The sequence below is a fragment of the Canis lupus genome, chromosome 16 (assembly GCF_003254725.2).
Source record: "Canis lupus dingo isolate Sandy chromosome 16, ASM325472v2, whole genome shotgun sequence".
Taxonomy (NCBI): Eukaryota; Metazoa; Chordata; class Mammalia; order Carnivora; family Canidae; genus Canis; species Canis lupus.
In genome coordinates this window covers 14,421,450-14,444,294 of record NC_064258.1, presented here as the reverse complement: position 1 = coordinate 14,444,294, position 22,845 = coordinate 14,421,450, and the positions used below count along the sequence as shown (strand labels likewise).

Genomic DNA, 22,845 nt, shown 5'->3' with positions numbered 1-22,845 from the left:
AGAGCTTCCTTAGCCTGTTTGAGAAACAGCAAGGAGACCAGTGTGACTGCAAGTCAATGACTCAGATGTAGTATGATAGAAGATGAGGTAACCAGGACAGAAAATGAAGTTGCAGAGAAACAGAAAGTGAGGGAGGCAACCAGGGTCTAGATAGTAAAAACTTTGCACTCAATTTAAGTTCATGGACCACCTTTGAAGAGTTTTGAGGAGATCAGTAACTTGCTCAGATTTACATTTTAAAGCAATTACTTTCATTGTTCTGTGGAGAACAGACCATGGGGAGGCAGTACTGAAGCAGGGACACCGGTTGGGGGGCTATTGGGACATTCTAAGCCAAAGATTATGGAAGATCAGGTGGTGACAGTTGAAGTGGTAAGTAATTGAGTTTCATGCCCAGTTTGAAACTGGAGTCAATAAGATTAGCGGATGGGAGGAGTGGGAAAGAGAGATCTAGAATGACCCCAAAGTTTTTAGCAAATATTTGTGGCTATAAGAAAGGAAATGCCATTTGCTGAAAATCTAGGGAGAAGATTGGAGTATGAGCAGATTTAAGGAGTATATCACAAGCTGAGTTTTGAGAGTAAAATTTTGGGTGCTTTTTGTTTCAAGTGGACATACTGAGAGAGCAGGGTTTTTTATTTGTTTGTTTAATGAATCTGAAGTTCAAAGAGAAGGTTTAATGGGGGAGGCAATAATTAATTGATGGAATCTACAGCCAGGAGAACTAAATGCAGTAACCTAAGGACTGGATGTGGATAGAGGAAAGATCTGAGAATGAGCTGTGGAACATTCTAATGTTTAGAGTTTGGAATTATAGGAAAGGTCCAGGAAAGAAGATTGTGATGGAGTGGCCAATGAGGTGCCACAAAAACAAAAGGAGTATAGTGTTTCCAGGAAGCAAGTGTCCCTAAAAGAAGGAATCATCTGTATCAAAAGCTGTTGGTTAAGATAAAGATCAAGAATTGGCCATTGGATTTAGCCCTGTAAAGTCATTGATGATGTTGACAAAAATAGTTACAGCGGAATGAGAAGGAAGAATGCCTGATGGAGTTGGGTTCAAGAAATAATGGAGCCAAAGGAAGTAAAGGTAGCAAATAAGGAAAACTCATTCTTGAACTTTTCCAGGAAAGGAGAACAACAAGTAGAAGTAACTAACAGGGATGTATGGGTCCAGAAATCAAACTACAAATATAATTTCTCCAGCTCTTATTTATATTCAAAGTTGTGATCATAATATACAGGTAATCTCGAATTTTATTTTTATTTGACTTTACATCATATAGTTTTCCATATGGCCAATCTTCATAATTGTACTTCTTGATGACTTTATAATATTCCATTTCATGGGCAGCCTCAGTGGCTCAGCAGTTTAGTGCTGCCTTCAGCTCAGGATGGGATCCTGGAGTCCTGGGATTGAGTCCCATGTCGGGCTCCCTGCATGGAGCCTGCTTCTCCCTCTGCCTGTGTCTCTGCCTCTCTCTCTCTCATAATAAATAAATAAAATCTTTTTAAAAATATTCCATTTCATGTATTATTCTATCAAACATTCTTCTCTACTGGGCATTTATGATAATTCCAATTTTTTATTAGACAAGGTAGAAATAAGCTTCTTGATGTAAATAGTTTTTTTCTTCTGTTAGGATTATTTCCTTAGGGTACATTCCTAAAGTAAGATTACTAAGTAAGTGTATAAACGGATTTAATTTACTCTGTTGCTTCTTTAAAGGTTTGTGCATTGAAGACTTTTCTCTTATTCCCAGGATCTATCTTGTTAACTTTGAACCTTCTCACTATGTATCTATGGTTTCCTGTCTCTTTCCTTAAAATCTCTCTTGGCTACCTTATACCTCCTCATCTCTCCTCCTCTCTTACCTTTTCTGGTGACTGTACAAGGACAGAAAAGTATCAAATTTAATATGTCAGTCATAGACAAGTTCCAGAATCTATTAACTTGAATGGGTAGGGTAGGGTTTGCTAGATTAGGGGATCTCAGGCTCTCTGCACACTAATCCTTTCAGAACTTTGAAAATTCATGATGTCCAGGTTTCACCTTACATTAGTTAAAATAGACTCTCTGGAGATGGTGCCCAGGTATTCTTAAAAACTCACCAGTTCATTTTAATGAGCAGTCACATTTGAGAGCCACTGTGGCAGGAAACCTCTTGTCTTTTTTTTTTCTCTCTTTCCCTACAAAGGACAGTCTTTCTGACCAGATTTCCTCTTCAGAATGAGGTTAGCTGGACCTAGCAGCTCTGCTATGCCTGAATCTGAGTCAAGGTTTATCAGCAAGGATCTGAGCGCTTGTAGGTGGTATGTAGTATGCAGGGGGCAAATAGCCCCTGGCCCAGGTGAAGCCTACCAGCCTGGTGAGTTAGTGGAGTGCTTGCAAATCTGAGTCCCCAAGTCTTGACTGCTCCTGCTTCCCTTACTTGACCTCCCAGGAGTTAATTTCTGGCCTAGTTTGGTATTTACTATCAGTGGTTTTGGACCATTTGACCCACGGCAACATTTTACTCTCCATTTTTTTAAATTGCTGGCGGGATTTTTGCTCTTTTGGCTTCCCTAATATTTGATGCTGTAATTATGTGTTTTGTTTTCATGTTCTCTGGTAGGTTTTATGCCGTGGGTTGCCACACTAACCCAGTGCCTGGCACCAGTGGTCTGGAATAAATGTTTATTGAATGAATTAAAGAACAACAGAATGAAAAAAATATTTTATTCTATAAATGGCAATAAAAAAGTTGGATATTAAGTTCCCAATAATAGGCTGTTTTAGACTTTGGGGACCAATTTCTTTAGGATACCTAACAAAAACAGGCCTTTCACATATTTAAGTGAAAATGGATATTCATCCATCCCTATCTGAAAATTTCTAGGGTGTTCTTGTCTTGCTTCTGTTGCTTTTCTGTAAGGTGGACTGTGAAGTGAACCCCATTTTCCCATTGACTTTCATAAAGAACATGAACATGACTTTCTACAGGGAAAAATGACCAACAGAGAAGAAAAATTTCTAGTGGAAAGACGGTCAGTCACCCTTTGACATGAAGGGTGGTGATTCTCATTAGCATTGCTTTCTTTTTTGGAAGAGTTTTGAGGCATTCTGAGATATGCAGGGCCTGCTCCTCCCGCCTTGTGTTGTTCCTGATCCTTCAATATCTATAGAACTCATGAATTTCTCTTGCCCCTCACCTTCACTCTTCTAAGAGTTGGTGTCATCTATCTCAGATTGTGAAGTCTGTGTAACCTACGCTTATTCTTGCCTGAAAATCATTTGAGCCTATGGGCTCTGAAAAGAAAGGTTTTGTACTGGAATCTTAAGAAATACATTTATTTTAAGAGATGATGGCACTTTGTATGTTTTTCAGCTTCTCTTCAGTATATGTTTCTGCTACTTCATGTTGAGCTTTGGGATTCAGAGGGCAGTCAGGCGGGCATTTCTGGAGTCTGTTATTATAAAGGTGACTCATGTGAGATGGACTTCTAAGTTACTTGGTTATTTTGTAAAGCTCCTTACTGAAGTCATTTAACAAAAATGCCATAAGTGGCTTAAACAATAGGAATTTGTTTCTCACAGTTCTGGAGGCTGGGAAGTGCAAGATCAAGGCACAGGTATATTCGGTTTCTGATAAGAACCCATGTCCTGGCTTGTAGATGGCTGCTGTCTCACTCTGTCTTCAGATACCTTTCCTCCGTGTATGCATGGAGAGAAAGCCCTCTTGTGTGTCTCTTATCAAGGCACTAATCCCAATCATGAGGGCTCCACCTTCATGACCTAATTAACTCTCAAAGGCTTCATCCTCAAATACTGAGGAGTAGGGCTTCACATATGAATTTTAGGGGGGGGGGGATTCACAATTCAGTCTATAACATCCCCCATGGAAGAGTGATTGCATGCCCCCCTGATGAATGAGATAAAAACAAGAGCAATTTTCTTTTAAAATCAGTAAACTTCCTCTCTTTGTGGTTAACCCAATACAGTGCCTTCCTTAGTAGCTGAGTCCTTTTCAAGCAAATGAGCAAAATTCACAATTAATACATAAATCCACAATGTTTCTGAGGTAGTGTGCCAGAAGGAAGGTGGCATCCTATTCATTATCCTGTTTTAAAGTATTATACTCCCCCCACCCATCCCAATGAAACAGTATGTGTTCCTGAACATCAGATTATTGTACTTATGTCACCCATCACAGCACCTCTGTTTGCCATCAGATGTGACTATGTAGGAGCAGGGAAATCACTCCGTTTGAGGAATGTAGAACTATATGGGTAAAAGATGTACTGAAGTAGGAAAAGTGTGAATGAGTAGAAATTCATTATGCTTTGAGTACACAGTGACTTAAAGTAAGTTTTGAGAGGCCTCTGCTTTAGAATATAATTTACCCATTACTGATAATACATATGGCTTCAAATAGTCTTTAAAGTACTCTAATACCACTATCCTTCTTCTTAGCTAATTTACTAAGTAAAGGCACCTTTTAATAGGATTTTGGTCTCAACTGTTGTGGGCTGTGCAGTGTTGGGCCTGGATAAATATGGCCTTCCATTGAGCAATGTGAGGGATTTTTCTTCCTTTATTTAAAATATGTTTCACAGATGACGGCATCTGTGGATAAAGCTTTTATAGGCCTAATGTCTGTTTTAGTTATGGCTCAGACAAAGTTTTCCCAAATATCTATTCTGTTTCTAGAATTTTGATAGGACTAACACCAACCATATCTCCAGGGCTGCGCTTATTTTCTTGCATCCAGAATCTAAATTTGAGATCTCCCCCCTTGATGCCTGAAAAGAAAACTGAACTCAGGTGGATCTTTTCCTTCCAGGAGAATGCTGTGAACGGAGAGCACCTGTGGCTGGAGACCAATGTCTCAGGAGACTTATGCTACCTGGGAGAAGAGAACTGCCAAGTCAGATTTGCAGTGAGTGTGCTCCTCGGACCTCTGGGCTCTCACCTTCCCCTGGGAGGGCCACCAAGTTGAGTCTTCCAGCAGCACAGAGGCCACCATGCCTGAATCTCCAAGGAGAGGTTTGAGAGAGCCTGTACCTTGTGAGACGGTTGACAGTTAATGTGGCTTTCAAGGGGTCGGTTTTAATGGCTTTAGGGCTTGGCTCATTATTTGTTATGGTCGTCTGTGATCAGGGATTATGACTGACTGAAAGCGGAGATAATGGTTAGCATTTGTAACAATGAAGTATTTTTTAAGGTAGGTACTTTTTTTTTAGACTTAATGGCATTGCACATTTAATAGACTATAGAATAGTGTAAATCATAACTTTCTTATGCATTGGGAAGCCAGAAGATTCATTTGACTCACTTTATTGTGATACTTTATTGCCGTGGTCCAAAACTGAACCCACAATATCTCTGCCATATGCCTGAATTCAGATCAAGTTGTGGAGGATAAAATTCTAGAAACTGGACAATTAACAAATACATTGAAATAGCCCATGCTTTTTAAAACTTGCTTCATATCCCTATTTAGAACCATCAGTATAAATGTCAAGATTGTCTTTATGTTCTGTGAAAAGAGCATGGTTGCCAGGCATTAAGTTGTGAGGAACTAAAATTGTATTAAGAAAGTGAACTTAAATTTTATGTAATTCAAAATTATCGATTTGGAAAGAGAGTAATGGGAACCCTAGAAGAGTAAGGAAGAAATTTAAAAAAAAAAGGGGTTCCTTCTTATTTGGGGAAACGGGCCTCATAAATGACATATAATACATTTCTTTTTCTTTTTCATTATGTTTATTACATGAAAGAAAAATTGGGGGCAAAATGCAGGACTTTGGAATTACAAATGAATATGTTTCTACTAATGACTAATAAGGAAGAAATTGAGTTTTCACTACAGCTTTTAGAAGAATATAGCCCTCAAGGACTTTTATCAGGCTGCCTAGAATTGCAAAGCCTGTGGAACAAGACTTTAAAAACTGAGTTAGCTGTTTTGACGACTGGTTTCTAGGTTTTGTTTGGGAGATTTCATAAGAGTTTAGAGGACCAGGGTTGCTTTAAGTGAAGTTAGGAACAAAGATCAGTGACAGGCCCAGCTGTATAGGGAGGGTCTCAATTTGAATCTCACTGTTACCACTCACTGTGTGATCTTGAGAACTCCTGTCCTTTGGGCACTGGCTACCTTCTTAGAAAAAGAGAGTATAGGATGAAATTATTTTAATTGTGCTTCCAACTCAGATCTGTACTTAGTTGTTTTCATTTCTCTTAATCTTGTAAATTCAATTGATTTAAATATTAGGGTTTCAACTTTCTGCATACATATTTTTAATTAAAGTATAATTGCATAAAATTTGATTAAATTAACCAAAAACCCAGAGATGCTCTGCTGTTTGGTCTGAAATGCTGTAAATAATGAATTAACATTAGGATCTTAGTTAATTGCATAAACACTGGTCTTGGAATATCAGATAATATAAAATGGAAAAAAATGAAAGACAATTTTACTTCCAAACACTTGCTTTTGAACGATTTCTACTGATACTCTAATTTGTTATGGAGTTCTACATCATTTCCAAATTACTCACTTTGATCCTCTTCTGGTAGTCATTTAGGGTCAGTACCTCTCTTGGCATATATATGTAGATAAACCTTACACCTTGGGTAGCATCGTGACCCACCAACTGATTATAACTTGATCACTATTATCTCTATACCAGGAAAAATAAAAAAGAATAAGGGAAATCGTAAGTGTAAGTAGGAGACAACAGAGTTGTGAATATTCCTGGTGCTCTTCTGAGTCTTTCTCCAAAGTTCATCTTTAATGCTCAGCAATATTAACTCACTTTACAATGTGTCTGGAAGATGAAGAGCTCTCCTCCAAAAAAAAAAAAAAAAAAAATGATGAAAGAGGAATGAATCCGTGAGGAAGTAGAAGATCTGTGTTTCCTCATCATAGACTCCTGAAGGCTCAGTTTCTTCTGTAAAGAGAGCAATGTTTGTAGCATTACATGAGATAATGCATTGAAGGAATTTACTTGTAGCAATCGACACAATGAATTAAAAATCAAAAAAATAACAGAAAAGGCAGACAATTCACAAAAGAGCTACCAAATGCCAGTATATATGTGGAAAATATTTTTAAAGGTACTCAAAACAATTGTGAGGAGTCAACATCATGTGCCCATTAAATAAGCAAAGATTTGCAAAATGGTAATACCTGTTGGTTAGTTTAAGCCTAAATGGATCTTCTTATTGTCAGCTGGTAGAAGTGTAAATTGATATACAGTTAATTCTTGAGCAACATGGGTTTGAACCATATAGATCCACTTATATGTGAAATATTTCTGAATAATACAGTATAGTAATACAAATGTATTTTCCCTTATGGCTTTCTTAATGTTTTCTATAACTTACTGTATTATAAGCATACAGTATATAACATAGCATACAAAATATGTGTTAATTGACTGTTCATGTTATCAGTAAGGCCTCAGGCCAATAGCATGCTATAGTAGTTATGTTTGGGGGAGTCAAAAGTTATGTGTGGGTTTTTGACTGCACAGGAGGTCAGTACCCTTAACCCCTACATCATCCGAGGGTGAACTGCACTGCTGAAATTGTCAGTATGTCGTGAAAGCATTACAAATCTAGTGCTCTCTCTCATTTGGGCATATTTGGTGGGGGAAGGGGACTTTGGCAAGCAGGAAAAGACCTAGAGGAGTGTGAAGAGGTAGTAGGAGAAAGAAGAGTGAAATAACCTGGATTGCAAAAGAATATGAATGAGGGGAAGTAGAGAGAACTGATCTCTTCCAGTGTTTGAAGACATGCCTCAAAGAAAATGGAAGGGTCTTGCTCTCCATAGTTAGGACAGTAGAACTAAATTATAGGTGTAGAATCCACTGACTCTAACAGTGAATCTTACATGTTTCATAAACATCACCTGGAAAACCTGTTAACAATGACTGTTTCTCTCCTTGCTCCAAATGCTCCAAATGCTGATTCAATATGCCAGAGTTGGACTTGGGAATCTGTGATTTTAGCAAGCACCTCAAATAACTATGGTGCAGATGGTCCACAGACTTAACTTTGAGAAATACTCTATTATAAGGAAGAACTTTAACAACCAGAACTGTCCAGCAAAGGACCAAGGTATCTGGAGAGATGGGCTCAAATGATGTGTTTACCAACAAGATGGATGACCATCTTTCAAGGATGCTGTGGTGGGGGTAGGGGGTGTGGGGGTGTGCACATATGCTTGGCTAAGAGGTTAGGCAAGTTAATCTTCAAGAGAGGCTCCAGTTTAAATGTTCTATTTGCAGCTTTCTTAGCTGAACAACAGTTTTGTAAGAAAAAAGCATGTGCGAATGGATTATGCATTATATTCTCCTTTCTTTTAATGAAGCATCTTTGAAGATAGCCAACCTGTTGAGATAAAGACCAAATTACCATTACCAGGTACTACCTGGAGGCTTCTAAACAGTGTACAGGCACAGCATTTGGAGGAGGAGTGAGTCCATTCCCAGAGATGTGCCTTTCACTCCTTACCTTATTTTAGCAAAGCAAATGTCATGGGTAGAAGTTAAGAGAAGGGAGAAATCAGTGTGGGTTGAGGTAGACAGAGGCGGCTTCATGGCAGTGGGGCTTGAGCACGGTTTGAAAGATGGGTAAGATTTATGTAAGTGGAGTGGGGCAGGGGAACATTTAGGAACGAAGGGAACATTAGCAAACTCAGAGACAGGAACAAGCTTTGAGCAAGGGAGGAGTCATCATCAGACATGCATGAGCATACCAAAGGGCATGTGTTAGGTAAGAATGGAAATAAGGAAAGATGGGGGCTGTGTGTGTTCATGTCTTCTGAACTGAAACTTGGAGTGCATGTTATAAATGTCTGTGTGCTTATGAAGCATGGCTATATAATAAATCTTCTAACGTAAGATAGCTTTGAGGGTGAAAGAAGCTGCTGGTTATAAGGTGCTGTAACATTAACTATAAACCAGAACTGCATCAGGGACACTGAGGTAGTCACTCTACCTTACAGGGACATTGCAACAGTCTATTTGAAACCAAGTCCAAGACTTCCTGCTACCATATGGACTGATATTTGGGGCTGATATTGGAGGGTATTGAAAGCAAGGCAGTGACATCATAGGACACTAAGACATTTGTAGGAGAGTTTGCTCCAAAGCCTTGGGGCTGAACCAAATGACCTTTAAAATCCTTCATCTTCTGCATTTCTCTAGTGGCAACATTTAATAGTATAGAATGTCTGTGAGCAGAAATTTAATGGAATTAAAGTTGTTCCTAAATCAGCAACAGTCCCCAAATTAGTAACTGTTTCTTTTTCTGGTCTAGAGAGGAGAAAGGGATGCAGCAGTAATGAAATGGGAGCAGAAGGATCACTGTTTCCCAACACAATGATGGGGGGAGAAAAATTGAAATAAAATTCCAATTAGGACCACTCTCATTTGGTGCTATTTATTGAGGAGGACATTTCTTCATTCATTTATTATTCTGTAAAAGTTTATGGGCTGAGTACAGTACCCGAAACTGCAGACAGTGTTGAGAGTGACAGTTAATTGGAAATGACATTATCACGGTCCGGTAGGTGCACTCTGGAGAAACTATTCCCAGGCTTTGTTTATCGTATGTACAAAGATGTTGAGCCAGAGATTTGCTTCTAAAGAAATTCACGCCTCCATTAATAATCAATAGAGCACATTCTAGTGCACACCTATTTTTACACTGAAATGACATTTGCCTACATTGCTATGTTGAGGTACCTAATAACCGTAGTCCTGGTCCTCAACCTGCCTCTATACGAGAGACAGAGATAGGCAATGCGGGAAGTAGGAAGGAAATGGGTTCTGTGAGCCTGACCTGGATTTGAAAACCTGTTCTGGGGATCCCTGGGTGGCTCAGCGGTTTGGCATCTGCCTTTGGCCCAGGGCGCGATCCTGGAGTCCCGGGATTGAGTCCCGTGTCGGGCTTCCGGCATGGAGCCTGCTTCTCCTTCTGCCTGTGTCTCTGTCTCTGTCTCTGTCTCTGTCTCTGTCTCTCTCTCTCTGTGTCTATCATAAATAAATAAATCTTAAAAAAAAAAAAAGAAAAGAAAACCTGTTCCATCTGTGTAGAGTGAACTCTGGACAAATTTCACCTACTTTGCCTCCACTTCCTGATTTAAACTATGGTCACTAAGATCAGCCTCGGTGGTTCTTAGTGCTGGATGAGCACTGTGAACTTATAAAAACTTCTTAATTTTGTTTCTTAAAGTGGTTGGTACCAGCCTGGATCTACCACTCTGTTGGGTGGCACTGGGTGTGAATCTGTTAAAAACAAAATAACTCTACAGATGACTCCTTGCTGTCACATGTAGGTGGAGAAGTCTACCATTTACTTCATAAAGAGTGTCAGGACCCAATGAAGAGACTGGTCTCAGCGCCTGGTGTATAGTGGCTGTTGTGGCTTGAATTGTGTATCACAAAAAAGATGCTGAATTCCTAATCGCCAGGACCTCAGATTATGACCTTATTTGTATATAGGATTATTGTAGACATGATTAGTTAAGATGCCTCTTCCAGTGTGACAAATGAACTTCTAAGGAGAGAAGGGCACAGAGATACACCAGAAGGAGGCAGAGACTGGAGTGATGGAGCTGTAACTCAGGAACACCACAGACCACAGGCTGTCATCAGAAACTGGGAGAGAGGCATGGGACAGATGGCCCCTCAGAGTCCTCAGAAGGGTATCAACCCTGTGGATACCTTGATTTCAGACATCTAGCCCAGAACTGTGAGTTCATGTATTTCTGTTCTTTTAAGCTACCCACTTTGTGATACTTCATTAGGGTAGCCCCGGGAAACAAATACCATAGTTGTCCTGTATGGTGACTTATCTGGCCACATGGGTTCCTCCGCGAGACTCATAGATGGGCATACACCCAGAGGTATATTTCAAACAGCCTTGATTGAAGATTTCATTGAGACATTTGTGGCTCTCTGCATAAGTGAGCAGACAGGCAGGGAGGTACCCGCAGCTGAGAACCGCGGGGAAGAGAGTAGTTAGACGTTAGGTGAGTGAGAATGTGTAGGTTGGGTGAGAGAAAAAAGGAACTGTCAGACTTCAGAGTGCTGTTTCCAGATATCTTTTCTATTTTTAAGTGGGCTTATGTCACCTTGTTTTTGTGGGTAGGCTAATGGGTACTATTTTCCTTTTGTAATTGTTTTGTTTATACGTTTTGCTTTAATCTTTTCCCTGTGGGTAAAGTTTAGCAAAAATGGCCACCCCTCTCCCCCACGACCTTCATTCTAAAGTGTCTTCCAATGTTGCTGGGAAGCTTAACAAATACAGTTTTATTGAGTAAATGAACAAATTGCATTAGGGAGGCCATGTGATGTGGGGTGGGATGTGGAGAGTGAGGAACCATGCATATTTAGAGACAAACAGATCTGGATTAATATCCTAGCTCTGCCCAGCTTCTCTGAGCCCCAGGTCCTTCTGTAAAATAGTAGTGATTGTATCTGCCTCTCAAAAATTGGTAGAGAGATTAAATTACTTGACAAACATTAATGTCCTTTCTTGTTTTCTCCTGTCCCTACTTCTATTTCAATGGCATCAAGTTGGACTTTGCTCTCAAGAAGACTTTACGTTTGGGGTTCTTCTGCTAACCCCAACACTGAGACTTAAACTTTTACCTGTCATTTTACTGCTATGTGTGTAATATCCATAATCTTCCTAGGTCATGGATAGGGAAACGAGTGTGCAAACTAAAGTAACCCATTCTGGAAAACATCTCCTAGGCTGTGTCTCCTTATTGGTAGACCAGAAGTCTCATTGCAATATCACAGCCTCTGCTCACAAGGAGGCTGGGCATTTCACTGGATCCTTGGAAGAAACTTGTTAGAGTACAAGTGCGGTAGCTTCCTGCCCTATTTGAGCAACACTTTCAGCTTTTTGTTGCTTAAAAAAAAATTTTTTTTAAAAAGATGCAGAACCTGGTCACACACTGTTTATTTCATCTCTAGAATATGGACACACTAGACAGCAGTGAGTGCAGATGCTCTTCATGTGCATCTCTGTTCTGTGGGTGAAGAGGCAAAGCAGTGTCCAGCACACATTGGTGAGGCCTTTCTGCCCATCTGTGCATTCAGGTCTGGCAGGTGTATACCACAGAGCACCAACATTGGACTCAAGCCTCAGAATGCATCAGGACTGCTTGCCTGCTGATCCCTCACATGCCAGTTGTCCAGCGTGGCAGATTGATGGGCGGGCCATACCCCCAGATGGCAGCTTGGCTGAGTCGGGTGTGGGCTGTCGCAGGGAACTGTGAGTGTGGCAATAAAGCCCAGGAGGCTAAGCCAACTTTCTGTTGTTTGGGTGCCAGCCTTGAAGATGCCATCTCCAGGGAGCTGCCAATTCTGCTCTCTGCCAGAGGTCTCTCCCATCATTAGGATATTGAGGAGCTAATGAATCCAGATGACTCAGGGAGAGCCGAGCCATCAACAAAAATTGTTTTGAAAAACATTTGCATAGAAAGATTCTCTGCTCCTGACCCTGTGGTCAGTGGACGTGAGTGGAGAAAGGGAGTGAGGTGGTTCTGTGGGTGCAAGTGATGGTACTCCATATGTGTCTGGCCAGATGGTTGGGCATTTGCATGAGATCATCCAAGTGCACATTTCAAACTGCATCTGGCATGTGGCAGGCCCTCAGTAAATATTAGCCATTGTTACTATTATAGCTATCATTGTTGTTATTAGTGTAATTATTTGGTGTAGAGTGCTGTCCATGCACTTGAGGGGAATATCGTACTGTTCCTGCCCACTTCATGAAACAGAGACAGAGATGTGCTATGGAGCCCAGGAAACTTTAGGATTCTTCCCTCCTAAGTGACCATGGATCAACAGTATCATTGGCTTTTTGCACAGTCTGTTTTTTTTTTTTTTTTTTAAACCAAATCATGTTCTGGAGAGCACTAAACTCCTATAAAAAATACGGTGCATTGTTTATTAAAGCAGACTTATGACCAAATAAGTTTAGCAAACACCGAACACCTTTGATATACAAATGTATGTTATGAAGCTCTAAGAAGATATAAAGTATGCAGGATTTTCTAAGTTTTTCCTTGGGAGAAGGGATGATGAATCCATTATTTTTCCCACAGAACAGCTACTGGCATCATGTGGGATCCCAGTATTCACTGGAAACCTTAGAAATGCTCACATCATGGCATTTACCTAGGACTTGTCAATGTTGGTCAATAACAGGAACCCTTTGGGCTGGTCATCGAGGCAGTTGCCTCCCATTTAAAGGTGAAGGAATGTCAGAGAAAATAACCATACAGAGTTTCATACCTGTTCTTTATCTTCTGTTATTTTGCCTTTGTACTAAACTTTCATTAAGACAAGTGTGCACTCACGCACGCGTGTGTGTGTGTGAGAGAGAGAGAGCGCACGTGAGCATGTATTTTATTGTTAAGAGTTTGGGCTTCTGAGAATAATTGTCATCTCTTCTGCAATGATAAGTTTAGATTGAGGCGGTGTTTGTGGGTATGTGTTTGTGTGGAGCAGTTGTTGTTATTTCATACTGGCATGGTCCTGTTACTTAATAAAAATAATTTGCATCTAATTAAACATAGGGTTTGTATCTCAGCTAGGCAATGCCCAGGTATATAGAAATGTTTTTGCTTTTTCCACTGTTCTCAGTGCAGAGACCCAGAAAATAGAATTCAACCAATAGTCTTGTTGCTCAGAGGCCCCAGTCTTGGCTGAAGCATTATTTGTATCAGATGTTCCCCAGAATTACTACCAGCCTCTAAGTAGACATGATTTCTAATTGTTAGGAGCTTGTTGTTATTTTTGGTCCCTATCTCATAGACCAGGCAGATAGAGATTTTAGAAAGTAGTGTCATAAAAACACACGGAAATGGAAAAGCCTGCTTTGATGACTTCATTTGAGGAGGCATGTGGGCTGTGGAATCAAAGGGTGACCTGGCTTTGAATCTAGGCTCTGGGATTTCCTGGTTGTGTGATGTTGGTTATCATGTAGCCTCAGTTTCCCATCTTCAAAATGTGCACAATACCTGCTTCTTACCATTGTTGTGAAACTTAAATGGGATCATGCATATACAGCAATCAACAGCATGGCAAGTCACGAACACATGGTAAAAATCTTCCACTACAGTCATTACTCCTTCAGTGGAAGTGGCTGCAATGGGTTGTCAGAAACTGATCCCGAGCCAAAGCCCGAGTACAAACTTTGGAGGGCCTTATGATCAGCACGTTACTCTCACTGAATAAAAGAGAAGATGGAGCTCATGAAGTGAGATCCCAGCTGACAGTCTGTCGCTCAACTCTGTGGCCCTTCTCCATTCTCTTGATCTTATATAGCATGGATCACTTTCAATTTTTTTTTTTTTAATCACTTACCTACTTGCCTGTATCTCCATCCTAGAACATACAAGTTCCATTTAGCTCAGAGACTGTTTCCTGTGTTCTACTGTCCTGGATCCTTAGTTCTGAGAGCAGTGACTAAAGTCAGGAGTTATCCTGCCATTTTCTGGAATGAATGAGTTCAGTGATGGTATTACTGAGACACACATGCACACATGGATGCCTGTCACCAGATCGAACCCTGCCATTTAAGTATCATCATACTTAGCATCCAGGATGTTTGAATTCTTGCCTTACTTCTCAGGCTCTTTAGCAGGGGGTTCAACATTCATTGTTTAGCAGGCTCTTGTGGTTAAAACCCCTGTATAGCCTGTGCCATGCCAATTGCAGCCCATTTTATTTGGTTCTCATGGAGGATAGAGGCTGGGTGTTTACCATTCTTGACATAGGTGGTCATGTTATGGTTGTCTTATAGTCCATCCCCATGGGGCTCTCATGAGAATGGATCATCTGAAGCAATGTCAAATGTATTTATCTTCATTAGTCTTGTTCCCCTAATCTTTCACTAGTAAAATGACAAGGAAATAGTAAGTTGTAATAGAAATGTAGCTTTGAGCCAGAAAGACTTGGGTTTCACTAGCTAATCTATCTTGGGAGAGTTGTTCAATCTCATAGGGTCTTACCTCCTTTGTTGTAAAATGGGTGAAGTACTGCCTTGCATGGCTGGAGTGGGCTGTGATGACAGTGCACATAATGCATATATTCTACTACCAGCCATACTGGTAAATACCGTCAGTGGTAGTGATGTTCTCACTGAAGGATGGTATAGGTAGGTGTGTGTATGTGAGTAAAAGCCATGGTGCCAACTGGGGATATAGCATTGGGTGAACTGTGGCTGAAATAGTGGTCCCCCTGGGCTAGATTGGCTGGAAGACTTTCTCTTAATTATGTCACCAAGAGCTTGGGATATAAGAAATGGCAATGAAAGAATAGCTTATTTACCATAGCTCAATATGGCTTCTTAAGCAGGTACAGTATTCCATATTAAAGCATGTGTATCTAAATTATTTTTTAGAAATCTCAAGCTGTGAATTAAAAAGAAACCCAAACAAACAAAATTCCTCTATTTCCATGATGTAAACTGATAATGAGAACATGTTAGGAATCATGCTGCAGGTTAGGGAATGTATGTGGTGCCATCACACCCACAAGGAATGAAAGGCAGACTTTGGTGTTCTCTAGTTTATACTGAACCTCAGATCTCTACACACTTGACAAACTACCTCAGAACTAGAGAGAGCCATTAACACAACATAGGCACACCATTTCCTGTTAATTTTTATTATGACTTCTGTAGTATGTCCAGCCATTCTTGTATCTATTTCCTTGAAATTCATAATTGTACATCTTTGGGTGTGTAGAGTTATTGTGCAAATATCTACTTATTAGTGTCTGTCTTCTTATAATCCTATTTACATACATTTTTTGCACATATAGTAACACTTCATTTAATCTGTAAGATGTACAACAACTCTGACCTGAGATCACTTGAAAAGAGTATAAAAATTCAACAGGCAGCAGCCACAAAGTCATCTTGAAAGAAACAAAAATAGAAAGATAGCACACAATAAAGTCAAAGCCATTGACTGGCTGTGGTCATATAAGCTAGGACCTGCTGGCACCTAAGCTGAGAAACATAGAGGAAATGAATGGGGAAAAAGAAATAAGAGAAAAGACAGGCAGAAGAGAAAAAGGTAAAACAAGAGATGAGAGCAACAAAGTACAGAGGCTGTCAATAACAATAGTTATGGAAATATCAAGTATCCTTGGGTAAAATGACAACCAAGAGTGGGAAATAGAATTATGGATTTTTGAAGATTTCTTCTAGCTCATTAGGCTGAAATCCCTTTTTCTTTTGTCCTGAAATCCTTTTTTTAATGCATCAGGACCATGAAGGCGGCAGAACGAATGTGTAAGCAGCAGAGCAAACTTGTACCCGTCCATGAGTGCACATGCTGAGCATCCCATAGCCCAGCAGTCTCTCAGAGCAGCCCTGTGTACATACCTTTCCATCAGACCTACACAGATTTATCAGACCACGCACCTTACTTTCCATAAGTGACAACTGCAACATATATTTGCTTCCTATCTCTTTAACTGCACCCAAATTCTGCATAGATGTATAAAGTAGTGTGTGTACTAGTTAAACTCAACTGAGTTCCACGATGTGGACTCCTCCTAAGATTTTCTACATGTAGCTTTCTACTGCAACCCATCAGTACCTATCAATTTTTTTTTCGCTAGAGAAAAATGCCTTGAATTCACTAACGTTAGCCACTTTTAACCACTCTTAAAGAATATGATACAAATTTTATTGTAAGTGCGAGCTATTAAGATATAGGCAAATATCTCCCCCTTGGCCCCCACACTTAAAGTGAATACTGTGCCACTCTGACCGTAGCTTTTACCAATCTTAATATAATGTTAAAAATAAGACAAGATGCCACTCTTTATAACCAACCAATAATTTCATCTTTGAATCAACTCAATTTCTTTTTTTTTTCTCTTGGGTAAATATTTTTATTTATTTTTTAATTTTTTAATTGGAGTTCAATTTGCCAACATATAGCATAACACCCAGTGCTCATCCCGCCAAGTGCCCCCCTCAGTGCCCATCATCCAGTGACCCCAACCCCCCGCCCACCTCCCCTTCCATTACCCCTTGTTCATTTCCCAGAGTTAGGTGTCTCTCATATTTTGTAACCCTCACTGATGTTTTCACTCATTTTCTCTCCTTTCCCTTTATTCCCTTTCACTAATTTTTATATTCCCCATATAGACCATATAATGTTTGTCCTTCTCCGATTGACTTACTTCACTCAGCATAATACCCTCCAGGTCCCTCCACATCGAAGCAAATGGTGGGTATTTGTCGTTTCTAATGGCATAGTCCATTGTATACATAGACCACAGATTCTTTATCCATTCATCTTTTAATGGACACCGAGGCTCCTTCCACAGTTTGGCTATTGTGGACATTGCTAATCAACACAATTTCTACCAATTTAGTTTTTACCTAAGGGTTTCTCCGGTGAGCCCAGATTGCCTGCTTTACAGGAGGAGGAAAGGTTTTCATAAGATGTTTTAGTTCTCATATTCAGCTCACCCAGTCTGTTCCCTTCCACAGTTTTCTGCTCTAAGATTTGGGTTTTCTTTCCCTTCACATGAAAAATAAACATCATCAGTTGAGGAAATATAAGACTTTTATTTGTGTCGAAACAGTCAGGAGAAGGCACTTCTTTATGTGTCTCCAGAGAAGCTGTGGAAGCAACACCTCTGTGCCTGAGCTCAGGTGGCTCTTGTGACCTTCTAGATTTATAGGCCTATCTGAGGTTACTCAGGAGAGCGGGTCTCTAGAAATGTAAACACTTCACACACACATTGCTTCAGATACACATTCTTTACAACACGATACAATGTGCTGCTTGAAAAGCATATCAAGTGAGGCTTATTGCAGGACTTTAGAGGCAATCCGCACCATAACACGCTGTGCACTGTAGTATGTGTAGTCAGCCGGCATACACCAGCAGCAGGCTGGTCAAGGTGTAGGAGGGAAGCCGTCCTTGGCCGTCTGGAAGACCGTCAACTGGAAGACCTACGGGCCCAAGTAGGAGACATCTGTGTTAAGCTTTAGTGGAGGCCCGCAGGTGACTGGAGAGGGGTCTACTTTATCACTTACACACTTGTGCATCTCTGCCTCCACTCCTGTTTTGTTTTTGTCACTTCAGCTCAGTACCTAATTGCCTAATACGTGAGTTATCACTGTGGAGTCGGAACCATGATTTGCAAGACCCCTTGTGATCTGGCCTTGCCATTGTTATCCGGCCTCATCTCTACCTCATTTACTTCGACAACTCAGGCCCTTCTGTCACTCTTTAAACATCCCAAAGCCCTCAGGCCTCTGGGCTTTGCACTTGCTGTTGGTCCCTTTGCCTTGAATGCTTTCCCCCCAGACATCTGCAAGCGAACTCCTACACTTCCTTCCGGTGCTCCTCAGAATGTATCTTCTCATTGAGACCTTTCCTGGCCAACTACAGCTTCCTTCTACTCTTGTTTTTTTTTCTCTTATTTCTGGTTCTCTCTTTAATTTTCCTCTTTAGCACTTATATCTACCAACATATGATATTTATGTATCATATTTATTTTCTCTCTCTTCTTGGATAAAGTTATCTCCATGAGATAAAAAAAAATGTTTTGTTAATGCTTTGCTCACTGCTGTATCCCCAGAGCTCGGCACCTACTATACGCTTGGTATTTACTGATTGACTGAATTAATAAATTACTTTGTCCCATCTCCTTTTTTCTTCCTCTTGCTTTCAGATTGTGCGACATCTTGCCACCAGATTAAATGGTTATTTTTGGCCACATTGGTCTCAACAACTCTGTCAGCGTTCCATTGCATATTAGATTAAAATTTGTACTGCTCAGCCTAGATTTAAGGATTTGAGTAGTCTTGGATTTGCCGTTCTGGCCTGATCTGCATCACCTAACCGGGACTTCTATTTGGGAAGCCTGGCCTACTTGCTGGCCCCAATTTTGTCCAGCGTGTTTCCTCCCCACCCCCATGACCATCATCCAAGTACAGATTCCAATTTAGCCTGTACATACAGGTAGTATAACAAGAGCAGCAATAGCACCGACTTTTTGTTCTTAACTCTACCCACTTATGTAAGACCTCAGTCCTCTGCCCAATAGCTATCCCATCCAGTGTCCCCAAGGCTCTGCAGAAGGTATCTCATTTGTGACACAAAGGTGGTGCTGCTGTAATCACTGCGAAGCCTCTACCCTATCTTCCCTCTGTGTGGAGAGGTCTTCTCTTCCTTTAAAGTACCGCATTTTCTCTTTGGGGGTTGCCTACTGTGAGAATGCCTCTGTCCTGCTGAAGGTTTTGTCTCATGATCTCAAAGCCACCAGTTCTCCAGATTGGGGCTGATTTGGGGGCTTGAAAGAGAGAAAGCCCTTCTCTACAAATCTTTCTTCTTTCCTCTTTCCTTTCCTTCCAGAATGTCTACTAGGCTCTTGGTATGTATCCAGTAGTGTACTTGGTGATGGATTTTAGGAGTCTGAGGAATCTCCTACTTTTTGTAACCTACAATTTTTTAAAATTTTATTTTTAATTTATTTAGAGAACATGAGTGTGGGGAGGGGCAGAGGAAGAGAGAGAAAGAAGCAGACTCCCCACTGAGTGTGCAGCCTCACAACCTTGAATTCATGACCTGAGCCAAAACCAAGAGTCAGATGCTCAACCAACTGAGCCACCCGGGCACCCCTATACCTCTACAATTTTTAACCCTGGGGCCTCTTGGGAATAGTTCTGCTTTGCCATTTTTTTAAAAAAGATTTTTATTTATTTATTCATGAAAGACACAGAGAGAGAGGCAGAGACACAGGCAGGGGGAGAAGCAGGCTCCCTACAGGGAGCCCGACATGGGATTCGATCCTGGGACTCCAGGATCATGCCCTGGGCCAAAGGCAGACACTAAACCACTGAGCCACCCAGGGATGCCCTGCTTTGCCATTTGTCTTGCAGCCCCTTATGACACAGCTCCTGTGGCTTCTTAATATGGCCATTTCTCCTACTCCTCAACTTGGGGACACCTTATTCCATCTGAACCTCCAGCCGGGAACACACGTAGAAGTCTCCATACTTCCAAGTTTCAACCTGGCACCCAAGAACTTGCACCAGTGGACACCTGTGAGCCCAGCAACTCTGTACCCCGTGAAACATGCCAAAGCCAGCCTCCATTCCTATACGAGATATCAGTGACTGCTACATAAAGGCTCTTTACTGAAGTGTCCTCAAATTTTGAAATATATACATTTTATAAGGCCCAATTCAAGCATTTGTTTTTCTGTTAGGTCCTTCTTACTGACTCAGCCTCTGAGATTTTATCATCCTCTGAATAATGGCTCTCATTGTCTGAGCTGGTCATTTAGCATCTAGCCATGTGTGGCCTTCTCTGTTAATGACCTCCTCCCACCCTCCCGGCTGAGTCCTCCTTGCCTCAAGTGGCTTGCCAGCTTTTCTTAGGAAGGACAGAAGCTCCTTCCTCTTTAATTCCTGCACTGCACTTAGCATTGCCTTATCTTCTTAGTGGTGGTTAAACGTATTTCTTGATTAAATGTTTATAGATATGCTTTGGAAAAGTCAGTGGTTAACACTGTTTCTGCCACATGGAAAATTAATTTATGCAGGACACTTCAGACCATCATGGTTCCAGAGGACTGGCACATGCAGGTTTAGGTGTATTGATATGTATTTGAGCATTGCATGAGCAAATTTTGTGCACTCTCTTTTACATAAGTCCTCCACCCAACCTCCTGTTCCTGTTCCTTTCTCTGTCAGATATTTTGAGGTACATCTGGCATTTAGAATGTAGGGTGTCGATGGTGGGGGACTCCCTCGGAGGGGTTTGAGCCCTTGTCTATCCAGAGGACACAGGGGACAAACACATAGGACTTTGGCAAATGAGGGTCTTGACCTTCCAACATGGGCCAACAATCCTTAGGCTGAAGGCTGACCCCTTTAACACAGAGTGAGATCTTGTAGCAGACCCTGGGAGACAGCTTTGAGATTACCCTTGAGCCACAGACTGCTCCACATGTGTGGTGTTTTTGCTCCTCAGTCTGGGATTTTGAAATCCTATTGTCATAGACTTACTGATGTAATGAAGAACCACAATAGGGGTGCACTGAGACCTCAGATAGCTGCCCTCCTGGTTTGTCCGAAGTGTCCTGCATTCTGTTTGAGGAAAAGAGGAGCCAACATGAGTGGCATTGGAGGCTGTGCTTGGCCCTCAAATCACATTAATGGAACTTTCAGATAATGTCATTCTTCATTTTTCCTAATACCAATTTACAGATTGCATCCCAGGATCCCCAGAGAAGCAGAACTTGCCAAGTATGCTTGTCTTTTCTTCTAATTAGGTTTTTAAATAAATCAAAGAACTCTTGTTTTCATTTACCTTGGATTACACAGCAACAGTGTTCTGGTTCACGTTGCCCATAGAGGCAATCCCCACTGAAAGGACACCGAATTCCTGACACTCCAAAGGCTTAGGAGCTTTCCTCCCTCCTCTTTACTGAGCATTCCATTCTCTCCTTGGAGAGGAAGAAAAGATGGCCTTACCTGTGCTCTGTTGCCTCTCCTGGTGGCCCCTCCCACCAAAGCACCCCATAGACTGAGTTCTGTGTCTGAAAGGGAGCAAGAAGGGAGGATATAATTCTTCTTGCCTTGCTTTCTTTTTACTCTTTACCTAATTCTCAACCCTCACTTAGCTTCTGTTCCTCAGCCTGATGCTTTGGATCTGGGGTAAGCCAAGGGGCTAAGGAATCACTGGGAAGAAGATTGCTAGGCAGAGCTTGATGCCCATTCCCTTGGCCCCATCCCCTCACCTCTTTCCAACTCTGTGCTCCATTAAGTCTTTTTCCCCAGAGTGCCTCCTCTGTCTCCTTCCCTGATCCCAGTATGATTGGGTTCCTGCCCAGAGGAACCCCTCCCTGGCCATTCATCTTTTTATCAGTGTAGCCTCATTGTAGAGACAGAGCTGATGGAAGTAGTGACTCCTTGCATTAAGTCTGTGAGCCCAACCCTGGGAACTCTGGGGAGAGATGCTGCAAGTCCAAACTCTATTTGGCCAGCAGCAGGCTTTGGTCTCTAAGTTCTTCTGAAACAGGGAGACTGAGAAGGGGTTGTCATGCCAGCTCTGAGGACTCGAGTATTTCCTCCTAATATTTTCTTTGAATACTGACAAAATCAGAAAATCCTTAGTAAGAGCATTGAAATCACTTGATATTCAAAGCAGTAAGTCTGATTAGCCTTTAAATTCATAGAAAAGAGTGAGTTTTTAAATTTTTAAAATTTTAATTTGTAAACATATGTAGAATTAATGACTTTTTTTTTTTTTTTTTTTATAATAGTCACACACACACACACACACAGAGGCAGAGACACAGGCAGAGGGAGAAGCAGGCTCCATGCACCGGGAGCCAGACATGGGATTCAATCCCGGGTCTCCAGGATCGTGCCCTGGGCCAAAGGCAGGCGCCAAACCACTGCGCCACCCAGGGATCCCTTAATGACCTTTTTTGATTCATCACTTTTTAAGAGTGAAGCATTGGTTTAAATAAGAGTTCAGTGATTGTTTTTTTTTTTTTAGTGGTTTTTTAAAGAAAATGTAAATAAAGTCTATATTCTGACACTTTTAACTTTGTATTTAGCTTAAATCTTGCAGTTAAAAATTGTAAAATAACCTAGCACAAAAATTCTGTATGTTTTGAGCAATTTCTGCCCAAAAGCTTATCATCTAGCTATTTTGAATAACTTTGACCAGTCAAAATATAGTCATAAGCCAAGAAGTCAGGAGTTAAAATTTCTGATTCACTGGAACAGTTTTTGTCACTTGAGAAACTAAATTCCATGTGTTTTATTACTATTGAAAAAGCCCTTCA

The 22,845-nt window shown here is 41.0% G+C and overlaps 1 protein-coding gene across 1 annotated transcript in view; it reads left to right on the top strand.

The window, feature by feature from the left end:
* Positions 1 to 22,845, top strand: part of DGKI (diacylglycerol kinase iota) — a 428,861-nt gene that overhangs the window by 155,600 nt on the left and 250,416 nt on the right. The window contains 1 exon segment of the mRNA XM_049094866.1: positions 4,821 to 4,916. Coding sequence (XP_048950823.1) covers positions 4,821 to 4,916 — 96 coding nt within the window.